We start from the raw sequence: 23,862 nt of genomic DNA, 5'->3' as shown, positions 1-23,862 counted from the left end.
AAAATATTACAGTGTCTTGATATCTCTAGTAACATCTACAGAGAGATTCAGGACTCGTTGGACCTGTGGGGGTCTCGGACTCATGGTCCGAGAGCCAAACCCCCTCTCATCCTTATTGCACCTGCCTTACTTTTACCTTGACTCCTTTAGTATTGAATTCAACTTGAGAAATAGTTGGGAGGTGAGGAGAAATTCTGATCTTGCTCTGAAGCAATCAGAATGAAGGACCTCTTTGGGACTTAGAAATAGGGACACTGACACCTCTAACTGACCTTCCTCACTTCCAATTATCCTGAGTTATTAAACTATTCAAATTGCAGTCAGATAGTAAAAAGGGGTTTATTTAAGGAGCTTGGAGGAAGCAATTCTCTGGGTTACTGATCAGCCATTGCTAAGTGCTGGTCAAGACCCCTCCCCCCCACTGAGTCAGTGGGCTGGGGGGAGGCTTGTCTTCCTGGGTGGTTAGTGCTTGGGTATTTTGGGGTATCCCTTCCATCATCGATTAAAGGAGACCCTCTTTCAACTTACCAACATGGCTTTCCATAGGAGAAACATGTTTTCCTGAACTATACCCTCTGTACTACAGCCCAGGAAGAGAAAGAGTGAGAGAGCAAAACAGGAGTCACTCCACCTCACTGCTATCCTTTTCTCATTCATCTGTTCACAAATAATAGCTTCCTCTAGATCAATAAACACCATCCTCAAAATAATCATTCAAGTACAGTTATTAGAAAATAAAGAAAATAGGAAGGATTTCATTTTATAATCTTACCTCAAAAGAAATGTTTCAGGCTAAAAAGGATCTTAGATCATCTAGTGCATGTTCATTTTATAAATGAGGAAACTGAGGCCCAAGATATTTAAAAACACAAACATACATATCTCTGTCTGCCAGAGGCAATCAAGTTTCAACTTCGATCAAGTGTCAGTCAGGTGCATGATACTACTTCAGTTGTAGTGTTCTTTAGTGATATTATATATCTCATGTCAAGTGTAGCTATTTATTTAAATATTCTCTCTCTCTCTCTCTCTCTCTCTCTCTCTCTCTCTCTCTCTCTCTCTCTCCACATATATATGTATATGTTTTTTCTTTATAGAGGCAACTGCTAACTGAATTCTTGTCTAAATATGACCTTTAAATTTAGGCAAAATATCTAATCTTCAGAGGAGTTCAATTTCTACATGTATAAAGTGAAGGCATAGGATTAGATGAATTTTATGGCTCCATCCAATTCTAAAATGAGTCCAAGACTGATGCTGTGTTGTGATAATGCTGGATTATTATTCCCCCAAGGTTCTATCTTGGAGTCCATCTCTCTTCTTTATACACTTTCTTTTGGTGATCTCATTATCTTAGCTTTAGTTCTCTCTAAAAAGGTGGTTCCCAAATCTAAATATTCAGCTTTACTCATTCTTTTAAATTTTAGATTTACATTATCAACTGTTTGATGGCTATCAGTCAGATGTCTATAAGCACCTCAAATTCAACATATCCTAGAAGGAATTCATTACCCCCCCATAAACCTATTTTTTGCCCAAAGTTATAGTGTTTTACCAGGAGTACCACTATCTAACCAGGCACCAAAGTTCATAATCTTTAAAATCATCCTTTACCATTCTCTCTCTCATCAACCACCTTCCTCATATCAAATGAATTATTAAATCTTATCAATTTTTACTTTAGAATATCTATTGCATCTCATGGTCCCACCAGTTGGGTTCTAGAATATCTTCCTTAAGTAAAGATCTTATCGTATCACTCCTAATTTGGCTTCTAGGTATTAATTCCAGAACCCTTGTGGCCTTCTTTCCCCCAGAACTATAACTTTCTTTTAAACATAGTCAATTTGCAATTGACTATAATTATAATTTAGAATTAGCAACATCATGATATGGTAAAGTAAAGGGCTGGCCATGTCATTGCCTTGTAATCAGGAAGACACAAGTTCAAGTGTGTCAAAACCTATGTGACTTTAAATAAAAATCTCATAGAATTTCAGTCCTCCAGGCAATTCTCACATTAATTTGAAGACAAACCTCTCTGTATTGGTGAAGGATGTTTTCACAAGAAGATTCCTATGCAGATGATATGACAATACCAAATTTGTTTCCCTAATTTGAATAAACAATTGAATGAAAATAAAATTGAGCACATACTTAGCAAGTTGCTTCTCAGCATCAGCACAGAGCTCAAGAAGCCCCATTAGGACAGCAGACACATCCATATAAGGCTCCCATACTGTAAAACCTCTTCCAATTAGATCAATAGCAGTTCTTCGAATTGTGCTGTGCGGAGGGAGTTTAGGACTAGGTGGTTGTAGGAGAAGGAATGTCAATGCCTTGCCTAAGATACAAAACAAAATGAAAAGGAATAAGTTAATTTTCCTTCTTGGATATTTTCTTCAAATTGTAGCCCTTATGTCAGATTGAATTAGATATCAATTTAGATCATAAAGAAGTAATATACCAAGACAACAAGAGATGCTTCCAGTTCAGACAGTTGTAAATCACATACCTTAAAAGTTTAATAAAATGACCAGAGTAGAAATTAGTTCTCTCTATATGGAGTATAGAAAAATCATTGTTAACTTACATTTATATTCTAACAAGAGTTTTAAATTTGACAACAAAATTTTATTTATTTATACTATACAATATTTATACCAAAAGCACAGTAGCTCTCTTTAAGAAGAGGCGGCATGATAGAGTTAAGTAGGCACTGGATTTGAAAGCAGATCTGAGTTCAAATCCCAGTTCTGCTAACTATGACCTCCATGTGAACTTGGAAAGAAAACAAGACATAGTGGACTAGACCTGGAGTCAGGAAGACCTGGGATTCAAATTCCTAAATATTGAATATGTAAGCCTGGGCAAGTCACTTCACCTCTCTGTCCTTAATTTGCTCATCTGTAAAATAATAGGTTTAGGCTTAATGACTTATTGAGTCTTTGCAAGCTCAAAAACCATGATGCTATGAACTTTCTAAAAAATGATTTTTCTAGTTTGAATCTGCAAAATGTAGTTGATTTTCCCCTTTTGCTAAGTTGAGCTAACACCACATTGACCCTTTTACTATTCACTTCAATTACAGAATTTGACATTCATTTGTTCTTGGTGAGGGTTCCCAAAACACTAAGTTGATTAAAAAAATTCTCCCCACTTAGTTTTTCCCTTCTAATCTTGGTTACATTGGTTTTGTTTGTACAAAACCTTTTTAATTCAATATAGTCAAAATTATTTTACATCTTGTAATGTTCTTTATCCCCTATTTGGTCATAAATTCTTCACTTCTATGTTCCTCTAATTTACTTGTGGTATCAACCTTTATGTCTAAATCAAATATCTGTTTTGGTTTTATCTTGGCATTGAGTATGAGATATTGGTCTATACCTAGTTTCTGCCATACTGTTTTCCAGTTTTACCAGCAGTTTTTGTTAAAAGTGAATTCTTATCCCAAAAGCTGGGATCTTTGAGTCTATCAAACACTAGATTTCTAAGGTCATTTACCCTTATATATATATTGTCTATCTAATCTATTTCATTGATCCACAATTCTATTTCTTAGCCAATATCAGAATGTTTTTGATGATTGTTGCTTTATAGTACAATTTGAGATCTGCCAATGCTATGCTACATTCCTTCACTTTTTTTTTATTAATTCCCTTGAAATTCTTGATCTTTTGTTCTTTCAGATGAATGTTAGTATTTTTTCTAGTTCCATAAAACAATTTTTTGGTAGCTTGATTGGTATGGCACTGAATAAGTAAACTAATTTAGGTGGGATTATAATTTTTATTAAATTAGCTAATCCTGCTGTGAGCAATTAATATTTTTCCAATTGTTTAGATATCACTCTAATTGGATGAAATATTTTATAATTATGTTTGTATAATTACTGTGTTTGTCTTGGTAAGTAGATTCTCAAATATTTTATATTGTATAGAGTTATTTTACATGGAATTTCTCTATCTCTTGCTGCTGGACTTTGTTAGCAATATGTAGAAATATTGATGTTATGTAGGTTTATTGTGTATTCGGCAACTCTGCTAGCTAGTTATTATTCCAACTAGTTTTTAATTGATTTCCTATGATTCTCTAAGTATGTCATCATATCATCTGCACAATGAGAGTTAAGTTTCCTCACTCCCTGTTTTAATTCCTTTCATTTCTTTTCTCTTATTGCTAAAGTTAGCATTTCTAATATAATATTAAATAACACTGATAATAATAGGTATCTTTGCTTCATCTCTGATCTTACTGGGAAAGTTTCTAATTTGCCTCCATTGCATATTATACTTGCTGATGGTTTTAGACAGATAATACTTATTTTAAGAAAAGGTCCATTTATTCCTATATTTTCTAATATTTTTAATAGGAATGGGTGTTGTATTTTTGAAAGGCTTTTTGTGCATCTATTGAGATAAATCATCATGTGATTTCTATTAGTTTTGTTATTAATATAGTCAATTATGCTAATAGTTTTCTTAATATTAAAACAGCTTTATGTTCCTGGTAAAATCCCACTTGGTCATAGTGGATAATCCTTGTGATATATTTCTTTAGTCTGTTTGTTAGTATTTTATTTAAGATTTTTACATTGACATTTCTTAAAGAAATTGGTCTATGGTTTTCTTTCTGTTTTTGCTCTTCCTGGCTTAGGTATAAATACTATATTTGCATCATACCATTTGAAATCTAGTTGTAGCATGCAAAGCTTTGTTGCTACATCTGTCATTGTTTCCCCTATCCCTCAAGAGTTGGCTCACGTTCCCAGCAGGGTTAACTGAGGACAGTTGTGCACCATCCAGTTCTCTGTAGTCTCTTTGCTAATATTTTATTTAAGATTTTTTGCATCAATATTGTTAGAAAAAATAGATTCAACAAATATTTATTGAGACTACTGTTAACAGTGTTGAGGTTAGGTGATGGGGGATTTAAAAAACAGATAAAATATGGTCTTCATGTGTTCATATAGTTTACTATTGGTTTCATAGAGTCTAAAAGTTTAATAGGATTAACATTGTAACAAATTGTCTTTTTTTTTAATTCACATATGGTTAAATGAAGGAAGATATGATTCTAATTCTAAAATTCAAGGATTCCAAGATGGTGCTGCTATTGCTATAAGTCCAATAAAAAAAAGGCTAATTGACTGATATAAAATATCAATTTAACTATTTCAAACAGTTATCTTACATTTTCAAAAAAGTCACATTAATGGGTATGAAGAGGTGAAAGGGAGACAGAACAGGAATAAGACCAATATTGAGAATTACCACAACTAATGTTCACAATAGTACTCTATAAAGTGCTTTTCTTACCACAAACCTCTAAGCTAGGCAGAAAAAAAACTATTGCTATTTTTATAGATGAGAAAATCAAAGCTCAGAAAGATTAAACAATATGGCCAGTCAGGTAATGTGTTGAAATAAGAGAGAAGAAGGGGGGCAGGGGAAGAAAAGAGGAGGAAGGTAACATGTATTTATGAAGTGTCTACTCTGTGCCAAGCATTGTGCTAAGCTTTTCTAAAAACCTCATTTTCTTCTTAACAACTACTCTGTGAGGTAGGAAGCATCATTATGCCTCCCTCTTTTTAAAAGTTGAGGAAACTGAAGCATATAGAGGTTAAGTGACTTGCTTAGGGTCATATAGCTAGCTAATAAGTGCTTGAGACAGAATTTGAACTCAGATATTTATGACCACAGAACCAAGTGCTCTATCCACTATGACTCTCTATCCAGTGCTCTTTTCACAATACTGTGCTATCAAGACAAATCAGAGACAAAAGGAATATAATGAAGTTCATTCTACTAAATAATAGTTATATCATGATCTGGATTTTTTAAAGGTGAGGTAGTTTGAAATCTATTAAAGGTCACTGACATATTACTAGTGTTTCAAAGGTGACCATCATCAAAGGAAGAATCACCAAGTGCTCAATCAACCAGTAATGAGTCTTTTCTTTTATCCAGGTTGGTCCTTGGATATAATCTATGGCTGGGACTATGATATGAACCTCTCTAGTATAGTAAATCTGCTAGAGCGTGCCTTTTACTAGTATAACCATCAGGATCCCAAGGTCACTTCCATGCCATGGTGCCATGCTAAGTAAGGCTTTACTAGAGCATTTATTAACCCTATGCATATAGCCATAAGCAAAAACAAAAACCTTTTCTATCTAAAAGCTACATCTCACTGGGGAGGATATAACATGTATACAGATATGTGGAAGGTGAGGAATAAAGGGGAACAAGGAGATAAGAATCACTTGTTATTCTCATTTTCCTAAGTGCTCTTGGAAAATTCAAGGAGAGAGCACTAATAACTACAGAGGATTCTAGAAGAAATAAAAATTGAACTGAGCCTTGAGGGAAGACAGAGATTCTGAAAGACCAAGGTAGGAAAGAAGAATCCATGGCAGTAATGAATTTATATTGGCAAGAGAAGGAAAGCTGACTTTCTTAGCTAGAACACAGGGTCTATGAAAAGGTCTATGAAAAAATAAGGCTGGAAAGGTAGGATGGAAGCTAATTCTTGGTCCATAACTATTTAATATGTGCCAGAAGTTGTACTGTGGATAATAGGGCAAAAATGCAGTCCAGACCCTTGAAGCACTCATATTATGAGGGAAAGAGCATGTAAATAAATAGGCATATAAGAGATATACAAAGGAGAAAGTTAATTTCACTTAAAGTTGTATGTGTAAGAGTTGGAAATTTTCTAAAACTCTTAAGATCATTCAAAATATTGTGAAAGTCCTTAAATGCTAGTCTCAGCCATTTAGATTTTTAGAGGCAACAAATAGGGGAATATTAATTTTTTATATTAATAGAATATATAAATTTGATTAATGACTAGTTTGATATTAATAGAAATGTGTTCTTTAGGAAATTTGTACTTTAGGAAACTTTTCTGGGAGGGGGGATTCGGGGAGCAGTATAGAGAAGAGATTAAAAGAGAGGAAAGAATGGAGGCAGAGAGGCTATTAAGGAGACAATTATAATAGTCCAGGAAAGAGGAGATGAGGATCTAGTCTAGTGTTATAACCTTTGTTTAAAAAGAAAGGAATAAACGTGAATTTCTGAAGAGTTAGAATCAATAAGATTTGGAGAAATGATGGCTATGGAGGTGAAGAAGAGAATGAATTAGATTATGAAAGTGGGTATCTAACAGAATGACGGAACCTTAAATAGCTATGGCTAAAGAATTAAAATGACAATTATTCATGTAAATAGATATATTTTCTTATTCATGATGTCTTCTAAATATTCAGTTTATAAAAATTAAGATAAAAAAGGTTTAAATTGTCTGGTATTTGAAACCATCTAAATGTCTCTATCTACATTTATACATTAATAATTACATACATAAATATACATAATTCACATATAAATAAAGATTGATTTCTTAGCATGAATATTCTTAATAGGATATCAGAAAGGGTTGGGGGGTTTTATTTATGATGTGGTCCTCACACTTCTTAAGCTTTCTTATTTTCCTTCTTCAGTGAAGAAAGCATACCCTTAGATCAGAATCCTTTTTAATAGGCATTGCTACTGAGATTGGTCAAGTAGATTAGGGAAATCCCAGCCGAGGGCCTTGCTCCAGATCTGAACTCTGTTCTGTAATCTCTGGAAAGGCATTTTACCTTGTTAAGTCTTAATTTGTCCAGTCTTAACTTCCTTATTGAGAAAATAAGAGGGTTGCACTAATGATATCTAAGGTGTTTTCCAACTCTAACTCTATGATCTTATAATTCTGTAAAGGCTTTTAATCCTTTGAGAGCATTGAAGTTAAATTCTTAAGGTAATTCAAAAGATAAAAATCACTTTAAAAAACAAATCCTCATCTTCATGACTAGATATTATTAAAATTTTCAATTTTATAATTGAATTAATTATAAATGAAATTTTTGAATCCATTCATTCATTGATCAATAAATTTATTGTTAATATTCTAAGATAGTCATACATTTAAATAAAAAGTTACCTAAGGTGAACAATAATGCACACTAAAACAATATAACAGTGATTGGCAAACAGTAGGTACTTGAAATACATTTTGTTTTATACATAGAATTGAAATGTAGAATTATTACTGGCAACTGATAGAAATAAAAGGTAAAACCTAAATTAAGACTTTATAATTGTCCAAGTAGCTTTTGAAAATTATAGGGGAATCAACGGAGAGTCTTAACCTCATTATCATAGCTATCATCTTTGTGAGTAACTATACCATCATTCAGATACTTTGTGTATCAAAATGGAAAACAAAGGTTTATTAGAAAATACACATGTACAATAAGAATGCCATATTAATTTATTAAAGCTAACCTTACCACAAAAGATAGACAACTTGCAGGACTCAATTATGTTTAAGCCCCTCTCTACTTTTTAAGTATCAATACAGACCTAAACCAAAGAGTTTTATGATTGGGTGAAGGAAGGGACATTGGAGCTGATTTTTCATTAGCAATTCTTCTCACCTTATCAGTAATCTTATTATTCTGTTAGCAAGACCAAGAAGTTTTGGTCTTCCAGCCACCAATCGCCATTTAAAATTTTACAAATTAAATCCAGCATTTAAAATTCTACAGCACAGAAAAGATGAACAGTTAGTGCACATAGTTAAATATATAGTTAAATTCACATAGTGCATTTAAAAAGAGAAAAATCTGTTTGATTCTATTCAAATTTTCATTCATCAGTGCTAATTATTTTTATAAATAAACATTAAAATTACAATACAAAGAAGAGGAACAAAATATTATTTCTCCATAATTCATAAAAAATAACTAGAAAACATAGAAACAAATATAATATTTATTTAAGTTGTTAAAGCTTATCTTTGACATCTCTATAAAACAAAATACTATGCTGAATACTTTAAATCTTGTTAAATAATTTTTAAATGTTAAAATCTAAAATCCTATAAGCAAAAAAAAATTAAATAGATTTTTAAAATAGCTAAACAGAATCTAAAATCTGGCTTTTTATTCAAAAATTACATCCGTTAAGCCCCAAACTTTCTCTGAATGATGTAAGCAACTTGAAGTGACATACTGCAAAATCCATGGCATTTCAGTGCTGAAGACCTAAGCCTAGGCCCAAGTGCTAGTTTTGCCATTAAGCTGTGTAAAGATGGGATTAACTCTCTCCTGCCCATTTTTAGATTTAATTGCCAGAAGCTTACACATCCCACTTATCCTTAAATGGGGGAGGTCTGTGACCCATGTGTGGGATAGTGGATGATGAATCAGAACCTACTGACTGTTTCCTGGGCTATCCTAAACAAAGCTTTAGCTGTAATTGGTCCATGTAAAATGAAAGGAAGTCACAGGAAGTAACGAAAAGGAATGGTCTTTAAAAATGCCAAGAACTTCCTGTGAAGACATCTTTTACCTTGAACTTTAGGAGCTCTGGCTGAGGACTGCTTCTATTAGGACTACTGTGCAGGTGAGTGAAAAGGGCTGACTCCCTTCCTTGGATTTCCTTGATGTACTAGCTTTTGGAGGGGACCCTCATCTGGGAGGCCTCTTGGCTAAAACCTTCCTTAACTGACCCACAGGCCCTCCAGCTAGGGTTTCTGGAGCCCTGACCGAGTAAAGCCAAGGCTTGAGCAATAGTCTAGCTCGTTAAGCTATATTTCTTACTCTGCCCTTTTTCTCATTTCTCTACTTTCACTTTTTCTATATTTTATAAATAAATTGCTAAAAATCATTGGGAATTGATTAATTCCTGTTGAACGTATTCTTAAATAATCTAGTCCAATCCTTTACATTCTGCCCCTTACAGCTGTATGAACTTGGTTAAGTCAGTTTCTTTCTAAGTCTCAGTTTTCATTTCTATAAAATAGAGAAGTCAGATTAAATGATCTTTTAAGTCTATCTAGCTTTAATTGCACTGGTTTTATCCTATTATCACTCATTACCACTTATTTATTTATGCAATAGATCCATATTTTCCCTCTTTTCATAATTTCAAAGTAAAAAATGTGAAGAATGCAAGATATGTAGCAAAGGGCTCTTCTATTTTTTTAACCTATTTATTTTTGAGATCAATTAAACTTTCTCATGTTCATATAAATATGCACATGTGAAAAACTAAAGATGGCTATAAAGGCTAAAGAAGAAGAAAATAATCTTTTCAGAAGATTACTTATTAACTAAAGAAAATTTTCAAAAGGAAAGCAAATAGTTACAAACTAGAAATTAGGCAAACCAAGAAGAATGTTAAAAATAACTTGCAAGTTATTTCCAAGCCAATAATAAAATAATTAATTAGTTCTCTATGATTTGCATTGCTAAACTGTAGTTACCATTTAAAAAATTCCTTCCCATTATCCATAACTTTCTATGATTTCCCAAATTAAATGCTTAATAAGTGACTAACAACAAATAATGTGGTTAATAATAAAATAACAGTTAACAATAATTAAAATGGTTAATTAATGAAAGCTAATATTTACCAAAAATTAAGGAGTTTACAAAGCATTTAAAATGTATAATATAATTTGATTCCGTTTCATATGGGAAATATTATGGTCCTACATAAGTATTATTACCTACATTTTATAGTTGAGGAAATAAGCTTAAAAGGAGTTACTAGTTTTACCATGGTCATACACCTAGTAAATATTACAAAGAAGTTCCCACTCAGATTTTTCTAATCCTAGATTTTTCAAACTATACCATATTGCCTCTTACTTAAGTGAATATGATTATTTTGATTTGGCAAACAATCTTGATTTTATTCAAAAGTAGTTCCAGAAATTTCAAATAAAAAACAATACTAGGTTTTACCAGGAGTATTTGAAAAATGTTTCATTTTTGTTTCACATGTAGTCGGTACCTAATAAATGTGTTAATAAATAAGTACATAAAAGAGAATAAACTACAGGATTAATGAGAACACTTAATACCCTTGGTGTGTGTCTAATACCCAAAGATAAAAATGAACTAGAAGAGAAGCTAAACTAATTCTGGATCACAATCTATCTTCCTTTTATCTCATTTCCTCTAAATCTATTTGGTATCCTAATTATGATGTCCAGTCATTAAAGAAACTGAGGTTAAGTGACTTGCCCTAAATCCCACAGCTGGTAAATGGTTGAAGTTGAATTTGAGTTTGTGTCTTCCTGATTCCAGTTCTAGTGTTTTATTTAATGCCCATCTCTAGTGGAGATGATAATAGTACCCACCTCAGAGGGCTGTTGTGAGGAAAAAAATGAAGTATTATTTTTAAAGCACTTAAGCACAGTACTTAACACATAGTATATGCTTAATTAATAAATGTTTATTCCCTTCCCTTCTCTGTTTATGGCTAAACTCCTTGATGGTTCTTCTATAATTCATTCTATTCTTCTCTCTCTTCTCACTCTCTTCTTAACTCTCTTTGTAAGGTAGTTTCTGTCCTCATCATTCAAGTGAAACACCTCTCTTTAAAGTTACCTATAATTTCTTACTTGCTAAGTCTAATAATGGCCTTTATTTAACTTTTTGAATGATCAGCGATCTTTGGCATCATCAGTTATCCTCTTCTTGAAAGGTATTCATGATCCAATTTTCTCCTGATCACCATCCTATTTGTCAACATCTTTTCTGCTTTATCTTTGTCCAGGTCATACCTGCTAATCTTGGAAGCCTACCCATGCTGTATTTTGGGCTCTCTTCTCTTCTCCTCCTATACTTTTTTTTTTGTGAGATCATCATTTCCCATAGGATTAATTATAATGTCTACCCAGAAAAAAATTTTTTTTGATCTATTTATCCAGGCCTCATCTTGCTTCTTATTTCCAGTCTTGTACAACTGGACACCTCAAACTGGATATTCCATGGATATCTTAGATTCCATATGTTCAAAATTGAACTCAATGGCATTCTTTCCAAATCCTCCCTTCTTCCTAACTTCTGTCTGCTGAGGAGCCACCATTTTCCCAGTTGATAAGGCTTAAAGGTTAGGTATCATTCTCAACTCCTCATTCTCTCTTATCCCCCATTTCCAAGTCCTGTCAATTGAGCTTTGTAATACCTCTCATTTATACTACTGTCTCTCCTCTGATGATGCTAAATCCCAGATTTAAGACTTTCCTACTTCATGCCCAGACTACTAAAACAGATTAGTGATGAGTCTCTTGGTCTCACTCTTTCCTAATTCTAATCCATCATCTTATGGATTAAGTGATTAAGTGATCAGTCAATAAAAATTTATTCTAAGTGTTTGTTAGTACTTTGCTAAGTTCTAGAAGATATAAAAAGAGGCGAAAGATGGTCCCTGTCCTCAGGAAGCTCATGATCTAATGAAGAAGCAATAAACAAATATATGAAAATAAGCTATATACAAGACAAACAGGAAATAATTTAAAAAGGGAATGCACTAGAATTAAGAAGGGCTGGAAAAGACTTCCTTTAAAAAATGATAATTTAATTGGGACCTAAAGGAAGCCAGAGAGGCTGGTAGGAGATGAAAAGTTAAGAGTGTTCCAAATGTGGAGGCCAGAGAGAATGCCTAGAGTCAAAAGATGGAATGTTTTGTTTGTGGAACAGCTAGGAAGCCAGTATCATTGAAGTCAAAAGTATGTGATAAGGAAATAAGGTATAAGAAGACTAAAAAGGTAGTAGAGGGATTAGGCTATGAACTGGTTTTGAATGCCAACCAGAAGATTTTGTACTTGATACTAGAGGTGCCAGATATCTTCAGGGTGGAGGAGAGATGAGGATGTTTGTAGACAGTAGGAAATTAGTCAATATATAGGAGAAAATTGAAAATAAGTGATAGAGTAGGAATGACAAAAGGAGCAATCTATTGGAAGAAACTGGAAGGAATGAAATTGACTCAGGCAGTAGGGGTTAAAGAGTAAGGCTACTTCATCTTGTGAGACTAGAGAAGAGATAGAAGCAGAAGGCATACGAAAGATATAAAATAAAGAAGAGATTTCACAGTGAATGGCCCCAACTTTTTTTCTATAAAATATGAGGAAGAAAAAGAAATTGAAGGTATTAAAATTGGCAAAGAAGAGACCAAGCTATCACTCCTTGCAGACGATATGATGGTCTACTTAAAGAATCCTAGAGAATCAACAAAAAAGCTAGTTGAAATAATCAACAACTTTAGCAGTTGCAGGATACAAAATAAACCCACCGAAGCCATCAGCATTTCTATATATCTCCACATCTAAGCAGCAGGAATTAGAAAGAGAAATTTCATTCAAAATCACACAAGACAACATAAAATACTTAGGAATCTATCAGACAAGACAAACACAGGAACTATATGAACACAACTACAAAACACTTTCCACACAACTAAAACTAGATCTTAGCAATTGGAAAAATACTAACTGCTCATGGGTAGGATGAGCTAACATAATAAAAATGACCATCTTACCCAAGTTTAGCTATTTATTTAGTGCCATATCCATCGAACTTCAAAAAAACTTTTACTGAATTAGAAAGAAGGATAACAAAGTTCATTTGGAAGAACAAAAGATCAAAGATATCCAGGGAAATAATGAAAAAAAAATGCAAAGGAAGGTGGCCTTGCAGTACCAGATCTCAAACTATACTATAAAGCAGTGGTCATCAAAACAATTTGGTACTGGCCAAGAGACAGAAAGGGGGATCAGTGGAATAGACTTGGGGTAAATGACCTCAGCAAGACAGTCTATCATAAGCCCAAATAATCCAGCTTTGGGGACAAAAATCCACTCTTCTGATAAAAACTGCTGGGAAAATTGGAAGACAGTGTGGGAGAGATTAGGCTTAGATCAACACCTCACACCCTACACCAAGATTAACTCAGAATGGGTGAAGGACTTGAACATAAAGAAGGAAACTATAAGTAAATTAGGTGAACACAGAATAGTATACATGTCAGACCTTTGGGAAGGGAAAGACTTTAAAACCAAGCAAGAGTTAGAAAGAGTCACAAAATAGAAAATAAATAATTTTGATTACATCAAATTAAAAAGTTTTTGTACAAACAAAACCAATGTAACCAAAATCAGAAGAGAAATAACAAACTGGGAAACAGTCTTCATAATAAAATCCACTGACAAAAGTCTAATTACTCAAATTTACAAAGAGCTAAAACAATTGTACAAAAAAAAAATCAAGTCATTCTTCAATTGATAAATGGACAAGGGACATGAATAGGCAATTTTCAGTCAAAGAAATCAAAACCATTAAATAAGCACATGAAAAAGTGTTCTAAATCTCTTATAATTAGAGAGATGCCAATCAAAAAAACTCTGAGGTATCACCTCACACACAGCAGATTGGCTAACATGATAGCAACAGAAAGTAATGAATGTTGGAGGGGATGTGGCAAAGTCCAGACATTAATTCATTGATGCTGGAGTTGTGAATTGATCCAACCTTTCTGGATGGCAATTTGGAACTATGCCCAAAGGGAGATAAAATAATGTCTGCCCTATGATCCAGCCATAGCACTGCTGGGTTTGTACCCCAAAGAGATAATAAGGAAAAAGACATGTACAAGAATATTCATAGCTGCACTCTTTGTAAAAAATTGGAAAATGAGGGGATACCCCTCAATTGAGGAATGGCTGAAGAAATTGTGGTATATGTTGGTGATGGAATACTATTGTGAATAAAGGAATGATAAAGTGGAGGAATTCCATGGGGATTGGAACAACCTCCAGGAAGTGATGCAGAGAGGAGCAGAACCAGGAGAACATTGTACACAGAGACTGATACACTGTGGTACAATTGAATTTAATGGCTTTCTCCATTAGTGACAATGCAGTGATCCTGAACAACCCAGAGGGATCTATAAGAAAGAACACTATCCACATTCAGAGAAAAAACTGTGGGAGTAGAAACACGGAAGAAAAACAACTGCTTGATTACATGGGTTGAGGGGGATGTGATTGGTGAGGTAGACTCTAAATGAACATCCTAATGCAAACACCAACAACATGGACAATGGCTTCTGATCAAGGACACATGTAATATCCGGTGGAATTGCGCAGTGGGCTATGGGAGGGGTGGCGGGAGAGGAGGGAGGACTAGAAAATGATTTTTGTAACCAAGGAATAATGCTTGAAATTGACCAAATAAAAAAATAAACTATCAAAAAATGTTGGTTAAGAGGCAATATATATATATGTGTATATATATATATATATATATATATATATATATATATATATATATATATATATATATATGAGGAAGGGTTCTCAGATGTAAGGGTGGTGGGGAGAAGAAATTATAGGAGATTTGAAAGGGGATGAAACAGTTTGTAAGAGCCATTATGGAGAGTGAGTTAATAAGGGAGATGAGAAGGACTATATAGGAACTATGAACTGAGTGATCATACTAAAACATAGTTATGACATATTACCTCTTCTATTCAAAAACTCTTACTTCCTAACCAAACTATACTTCCTATATTTTACACCTTTCTTTAGTTCCCAAACATATTATTCAATCTAGTAACAACAGCCTCCTTGCTATTCGTTTCAAAACACACTCTATCACCCTATTTAGGGAATTTTCATTTGCTGTCCCCCATTTCTGGAATTCCTTCTCTTCTCATCTCTACCTCCTAGCTGCCCCGGCTTTTTAAAAGTTTAAGCTAAAATTCTATCTTCTACATCTTTTCCCAATCCTCCTTAATCTTGGTGTCTTTACTCTTGAATTATAAATGTATTCAGTATATATCTTGTATTTAACTAGTTGTTTGCTGAGAAGTCTAGCATGACGTCTAGATTGTCAGCCTGAGGAGCTAGAAGATAAGTTTTGCCCCCTAGAGTAAAAGCAAAAGTTGAAAGAAGGGAGGGTTTTGGGGAAAAGATATAGAGTTATGTTTTGAATATGTTAAATTTAAGATGTTTTCTGGACATCCAATTTGAGTTGTCTGAAAGGCAGATGAAATTGTGAGATTGGAAGTCAGCAGAGAGCATGGGGTAGGATAGGCTGGACTGTAAACTCTCTTTGGTTTCATATTAATAATTTCTGGACACTGTCCTTGGCCTCCAGCCTGTGAGCTTTCCCTTGGAAGGAAAAACAAAACAAAACAGGCCAATCCAGATGAAATAGTAACCCAATCTCACGATGCATGCAGCCTTCTAAAACTCTAATGCTCCAATGACTGAAAGAAAGAATGTAGGTATATTTCTTCATCTCGTTTCCAGGTCGGGTTGCATCCTCATTTTTTTTGTCTTTTTCATTTACATGATTAAAGTCATGTGTTTATTATTTAGCTGCCTCTGTTTATTTCACTTTGTATCAGTACATATTTCTTCAACATTTTTCTGTATTACTTATATTCACTGTTATAAAACAATAACATTCTATAAGTTCATAAGGCATAATTTGTTCAGTGATTCTCCAATTAACATACATTTCCTTTGTTTCCAATATTTTGGTACTAAAGTAGAGTTTTGACTATTTTGGCACATATGGGACCTTTCTTTCTGTCTTAAGACTTCTTTGGGAATTTATATACCTAGAAGTGAGATCTCTGTGTCAGTAGGTCTGAATAGTTTAGTGATTTTCCCCTCATAGTCCAAATTTTTCTCCATATGATAGTTAGACCAACACAGAGTTCAACAAACACTACATTTGTGTCTTTTGCAGTCACTCCAAGATTGATTATTAACAACTTTTGTCATCATTGACAAATTAGTTGGTATGTTATAAAACTTCAAGTTTATTTTAATTTGCACTGACCTTATCATTAGTGATTTGGAACACCTTATATGTTTCATAATAGTTTGCAGCTCTTTTAAGAATGAGAATTCTTTGTTCATATATTCCACACTAAGACAGCCAAAAACTGTTTTCCAAGAAAAGGGGAATTAATGTGTATTTTGCATGTAGTTATCTGTATATTTTCTCCCCAATTAAAATGCAACCTCCTTGAAGGCAGGGATTACTTTTGTTTCTTTATATCCCCAAGGCTTATCACAGTGCCTGACACATAATAGATATTTAGTAAATGCTTCTTGGCTGGAAACAAGTCACATCATTACTATGAATGGTGGTTCAGAATTCCAAATCTCATTCTTAACCAGATGTCTACTTCTACATCATTTCTCTTTCTCTAGAAATCTTCAATTATTAGTAGGGACGAAAACACTATTGTGCTCTTAAAGTCTTCAGGGTTTGGGTTTTTCCCCCCAAAACCTTAAATAAAACTTTTTTAAAAAGTGCATTGTTTCCTTACATTTGTGTCCAGATGAACAATAGTTTTCTGATTTAAAAAGTCCTGGGGAGTTCTCTGTTACATACTATATATATGCACACACCAGGAAAAGAGTAGACATACAATGCTTCTTGTCAGGTTGACAAATGACTGCTTCAGAATCCCTCAGCAAGGTATTGCCAACCAACCACTACTACTCCTTTACTTGTTCTGATCCTTCTTGGATGACCTCTTGTAAACTGGGGTCTGTGGATCCACAATATTATTCTGCACTGGAAAAGCAGCTATTTTCTAAGTGGGGGACTTTGGGGATGGCCTCATATTGATTATTAGGTTCCAAATACTTAGTGGTTCTTCTTCCCTTTTGTTCCTTTCTTATTTTTCCATCTTCCAACCTTCTCACACAAGTCAGGATTCTCTTCTGCCTCTTCAGATTCTTTCTCTTTACTGATTTTTTTAAATAAAATTTCTTCTGTTTTTTTTTTTTAAAGAAATTCTGTCTGAAAACCAGGAAGGTACAGAGGTTCTTCATTTTCTTGGAAGGTTAGCCTACACTTTGAGCATGAATAACAAGTACTATGGCATAAAGACAAATATTGGACATTCCATTCTGTCACTACAAAAGTTGTCGCTAGTACATAATCTGAAGTAGTATTTTACAAAGTAATAACTCAATTCCAATGACTTTTTCATAAAAGAATGAATCAGAGTGCATACAAATTTGTTTAAATATATAGTAGAAGTGCATAGCAAATAAACTAGAAAATTATTTAAAGAGCACTCAAGGATGTACATCTGTTTTCATGGACAAAAACATTCCTCATACTGCTCACAACACTAACTGTTGGAATGATATTTCAAAATGTCAAGAAATCTCCCACTTCTCTGTTTATTCTTTACTTCTAGGAAGTTGTAAGAGCTGCAGAGAAAATCCTGCTGCTTACTCTCTAAGGACCTTCTCTAAGAAACCAGCAGCAGTGGCTTTCAATCTAAGCGAATAGGGCTGCCTGGGGACATATCTTTGGTAAGTAATATTGCAAAGGTGAAGTAAAGTTTCCTAAGTACAATGTTTTATAGTATTTCAATCATTATTTTCCCTAAATGTAGCCCACCATTGCGGTGTTCATTACAGGAAGGAGCATTCTGGCAATAGTTGAGACACTGCTGAATTCTAACAGTCCCTGTGGTGGGAGCTCAACAGGCAACTTACTCACTACTCTGACAATTTTTTCCTAAAAGCAAAAATAAACAATAGGTAAGTGGGAGATTTCTTGATATTTTCAATCATTCTCTTGACAAAGTAGAATAGAAAGCACGGAGAAGGTGACCACTTGCCTCTCATATGCTGGTAGTGCTTTAACAATATGACAGAATAGGGAAAACTAGCAATAGTCCATAAAAGATCTTTTGCCCTGGAATGGACTACATGTGTGGCTGTTGCTACTCTGAGAGTGATTGACGCTTCACACAAAGGCTATGTGGTTGTATAGAAAATGCAGCTATCATAAGCATTTACTCTCCCAAATCACATCTTCTTTTAAAAAATGGCTCCCACATGTTAAATTTTCTTTTGTTGTTCTGTTCCCTTATATTTCAAACTACTAACTGACTCTGAGTAATTGACCATTTGCTCTGGCATCAAATAAGCAAAGCTTATATAATCCTAGTGAATGAAACTATAGTAGTGAATTCACTATTTGTTATTGGTGTCTTATATTGAAGAAAAATAAGAAGATAAGAAATGCAACCGAGGTTTTAAACTCTCCCAATTTCCTTCAAGACTTTTTTGATCTTTCAGCCGAGAGGCAGTTTTTTAGTATTATTACCATAAGCAATAACCTGGGTGTAACATTTGGCTCTCTAAGCTTCATGCTTTCTTTAACACACTTCCTTTTGAATGGTACTAAGTAGTTAACATTTTAAAGTCAGAGATTCACAAACACAATGTGTGAAAACCAGAGTAAAATAATTTAATAGATTAATTTATCCTGAACATAGTGATTAAATTAATCTTCCTAAGACACAGTTTTCAATCAAATCACTTTCTTGGTAAAAAAAAAATAATAATGGCTCCCTGTTATGTATAAGGCCTAAATTCATCACTGTAGCATTCAGGATATTTTATAATTAGGTTACCATAAAGCTTTCAAAATGTATCCATTGCTATTGTCACTCTTGTGTCCTACCAACCTTCTGTTCCATTCAAGCTACTTAATGCTTTCCCATCTCTATGCCTTTGAAATATCATTACAACTCCCTATTACACCCCCATTAACTGCCTTGTTAATAACTCTCTTTAGCTCAAATAATTCTTTTCTATTTAAGATTTGGCTCAAATTCTCCCTCTTCTTTTCTTATAAAGTCTTTGATGATCACTTTAGATCCTTTACAGCCTTTTCAGAACTCCTAAAATAATACAAAAATATTCTATAATTAGTCATATGCTTCCTGATGGAAATCACTTAATTTAACTTTTATACTTTTAAGTCTTCTCTCTTCCATATTAAGTTATTAGCAACACCACAGCAGGGAATGCTTATTTTTATTTATTTATTTTTTAGAATATTTTTTCCATATTTACATGATTCATTTTCTCTGCCCCCCCCACCTCTGGGAGTTGACAAGAAATTCCACTGGGTTGTACAACTGTATCACTTGATACCTATTTCCATATTATTCATTTTTGCTATAGAACAATCTTTTAAAAACCAAACCCCAAATCATATATAGCAGGGAACTTTTTGTCACACATTTGTGTATCCTTCAAAGTACTTTCCAGAACATGTACTCAGGAAATATTCATTTCCTTGAAGAACATGTGTGTTTATACACACATAAATATAAATATATGAACATCAGAAAAGGTGGTTTTATACTTTAAATCCTAATTGAACTATTTGTGTGATAATAGCAATTAAATTTAGGTTTATTTAATAAATTCCTTATTTTGATATACACCTAAGAATATCCTCAACTAAAATCTTTTAACCAGTAAACTTTAAAACTCAACACAGCTTTTTAATCATTAATTCCCATTAAGGATACAAAATATCACGCTATAAAGCAATTTGCTATTGTGTACATTTTAACATATACAATTTATTGCAATAGGTTCTTAGCCTATGTCCAAATGTGATCTCAATTACCAGTTTGCAAATGATTCATTGGGATACACAGAGACACACACAAAAATTTAAAACCCAATTAGATTTCAAAATGGCTACAATTCTATGGCTTGTTATACTATCAACATAGTTTATATTTAAGTGTTTGCAAGTTGCATGAGGAAGATGATGGCAGTAATGATAGTAAAAGTCTATGTCATAAATACAACAGCTGATATTCAATCTGAGTAGAGGTTAAAAAAGGCGTAAAAACAAAGAGAAAGTCTAAATACTTAAAATTGGTTTGGCATATAAAAGTACTATTAATTAGTTGTTATGTGAATGATTTACCATGTATGCCTCAGTGCTATCCAACACAATAACAATTTTATGTCTCAGATTAACTTTCTTATAAATTTCTCAGAATGAAAACTGGGCACATAGCTCAATCTTCATAATCTACTGCTATGAACAAATGCATGAACAGTCTACTCAACTTTTAAATGTTAAGTATATTGTTTGCATTGTGCCTCCATGAAAAACTTTTATTATTTTTGAAATAACTCAACTCTCCTTTAGGAAGAATGGTGATGAGCTATGAATAAGGAAAAATCAGTAGTTAGAAGTAATCTTGGACAAGTCACTAGTACAAGATCATCACTTTGGGTCTCAATTTTCTTAATTACTGTGAAGACTTTCATTCTGTGAAGAGTGAATCAAATTCTCTTTGTCTATCAATCAGCAACTTTTAAGTTAATCAATCAAAAACTTAAGTACTAAGTATGAGAGTTCACAAGTCACTTGCTAGAGTGGGTGACAACTCCAAAAGCCACTGTCCACTCTCTAGGCAAATTGGATCCTTCAGTGGTGAGTGGAGTGGTTCCTTCCTTGGTTCTTCCCTGAAGAGACCATTTCTGCTCCTTGGCCCTTGAGTGTGACACTCCCTTTATCACGAGTTCTGGTGCGATTCTTGGAGGGTCTTAGCCTTGTGTGCACTGAAGTTCTTGACAGATTCTTCAGCATCTCCTGGCTCTTTGGTTTTAGGCTTCCTAATTAGGATTTTAGATTCTGTTGAGATTTGCTTTTGGATTTGCATTAGTGATCTGGAGACAGTAGGATTAAACTAGGGTGGGGTATTTTGTAGTTAGGCAATACTTTCTGTCTCTTTATCTATATTTTCCCACTTTCACTCTTTCTATCTCTTTGTAAATAAAGCTGCTAAAAGTAATTTTGACTTAAGCTGTAATATTTTTAAATCCATGACCACAGTATCACTTTAGAATTTTCATATTTAGTATAAAATCTAAATTTAATTTCTTTTAATTCTCCTTTCCAATCTAAAATTTTATTTTTCATTCTACAATTGATAATACTGTGGAGAAGAACACATGATTTTCTCTGCTTAAGCTTCTGTAAGGACAGTTGAAAGTCTATAAGGCTCATAACAGCAATAAGACTCCTAATTCCTGTAAAGAAAATACTGAAAACATAAAAGAAGAAATAGTAACTATCTATTCATGTAGTTAAAGCAGAAATAGAAAAAAAACACATTAAAAATAATGATACAATAATTAATAGCTCAATTACAATGAAATTCCTGTGGGATATTATATTATATGCACTTAAAGCCAAATGAGTTTATGAAGATTTATGTAATTACAATAATGCCAAATGAATTAATAATGATTGGCCACTTATTTCATGGTGTTACCAAGTAAAGGAAGCCTTTGCCCCACTCTCTAGCATATGCATCACAAAGCAAAGATGGCAAGAAGCCATATGGAAATCTTATTAACATCACAGGAACAGTCTATCTGACTGAAAATAATTTGAAAGCACTGTATATTATATGAAAATGGTATTATCTTTTTACAATCACTCTCATAAGTTAGATGTTTTCATCTCTATTAATGTAATTCTTAAAAACAATTTAAAAAATTTTCTACATGATGGAATGAAACTCTAGAATTTTTAAACTGTAAGGGACCTTCTTCTGAGATGACAGTCACTTATCACTTAATCACAACATTTTTCAGATAAGGAAACTGAGGCCCAGAAAGGTAAGGAACTTGAGTTGGGCCCCAAAGATAGTAAATGACAGTTGGAAGGAAAATTAAGAGCTTCTGAATTCTATTTGAATATTCTTGGGGACAGGGAGAAAGGGCAATATACACTACAATCATTAGTTTAAGAAATTAGTACAACACAATCTAGTTAAATTAAGAAATAATTTTAACAAATGAGTTTTTTAAATGCTGTTAATCTGATCCTGTTTTACTCAATATAGCATCCAGTTCAAAGCAATTAGATGTCTTTTTTTTCCTGCTACAGAGGTAACCTTAACTCTAACTACATAATTTTTAGTACCTAAGTTCCAAAATAACAAGATTTTACTTTGCAGTGCACTTGATATTTTGATTCAATTTAATTAGAAACATTTTATTTTTATTAGTGGTTGATTTATTTCTATTTTTAAATTTCAAATTACATTAAAACACCAAATAAATATCTTGTCTCCCAAAAAACTAAATATATAGTCTTTAAAGAGGAAGTCACTTAAGAAGCATCTTTAAGTGTGTAAGTTCTGATCATCCTTTCCCAGTCTCCCTTAATCTTAGTGCCATCACCATGAGACTATCCTCAAATTGTTCATATAGTTGTTTTCCACATTAGACTATGATTTCCTTGAAAAGAGGGACTAGTTCTTGCTTTTTTTTTTTGGTATCCCCAGGACTTAGCACAGTTCCTGAGACATAGCAGGGGCTTAATAAATGCTAGCTGACTAACATGAAAAGTTTGAGATCATAAGCAGATATATTAATGGGAATATAAAGGTGTCCCTCATCCTTAAGAAACTTTTGCAATTTTTCCAAACCTTTTCCTCTCTCCTCAACCTCCAACTTGACAACTCTTCATCCACAAATAACTTTGTTTTCTACTATAGTAAGGAGATAAGAGGACAACCATGATCTTCATCTTTCTTACTGCATACCTCCAAATTTCACTGCATCCTCACTTATTTATTCTTTCATAGTGCCAATCATAAAGGATGAAGTGATTTTTTTTTAACCTTTACTTTCTGTCTTAGTAGCAACTCTTAGAAAGAAGAGTAAGAGCCAGCAAATGAGATTAATGGGACTTGCTCAGGGTGACATAGCTAAGAAGTGCTTGAGACCAGATTTAAACCAAAGTCCTCCAAACTCTACTGCCCCTGAGGTGGTCCTTTTTATTTTATTTTTTTGTGGCAAACATTTTAAAAATTGTATTTAATTTTAATTGATTAATTAAGAAAATGTTTCCATGGTTACATGATTCATGTTCTTTCCCTCCTCTCCCCATCACCCTCCCATAGTCAACACTCAATTCCACTGGGTTTTACGTGTGTCCTTGATCAAGACCTATTTCCATATTATTGATATTTGTACTAGGGTGATTGTTTAGAGTCTACATCCCTAATCATATCCCCACTGACTCATGTGATCAAGCAAATGTTTTTCTTCTGCATTTCTGCTCCCACAGTTCTTTTCTCTGGATGTGGACAGTGTTCTTTCTCATAAGTCCCTCAGAATTGTCCTGGATCATTGTAT

The 23,862-nt window shown here is 33.5% G+C and overlaps 1 protein-coding gene across 5 annotated transcripts in view; it reads right to left on the bottom strand.

Annotated features, from left to right (window-relative positions):
- WDR7 (WD repeat domain 7) overlaps positions 1-23,862 on the bottom strand; it is a 579,662-nt gene that overhangs the window by 194,360 nt on the left and 361,440 nt on the right. For all 5 annotated transcript variants that reach the window (XM_007487542.3, XM_001366509.4, XM_001366558.4 and 2 more), the window contains one exon: positions 2,158-2,344. In XM_007487542.3, coding sequence (XP_007487604.1) covers positions 2,158-2,344 — 187 coding nt within the window. The remainder of the gene's footprint in view (positions 1-2,157; positions 2,345-23,862) is intronic.

The sequence above is a fragment of the Monodelphis domestica genome, chromosome 3, assembly GCF_027887165.1.
Source record: "Monodelphis domestica isolate mMonDom1 chromosome 3, mMonDom1.pri, whole genome shotgun sequence".
In the NCBI taxonomy this organism is placed as follows: Eukaryota; Metazoa; Chordata; class Mammalia; order Didelphimorphia; family Didelphidae; genus Monodelphis; species Monodelphis domestica.
Note: the sequence above shows the minus strand (reverse complement) of the source record. Positions and strands in the feature narration are given on the sequence as shown.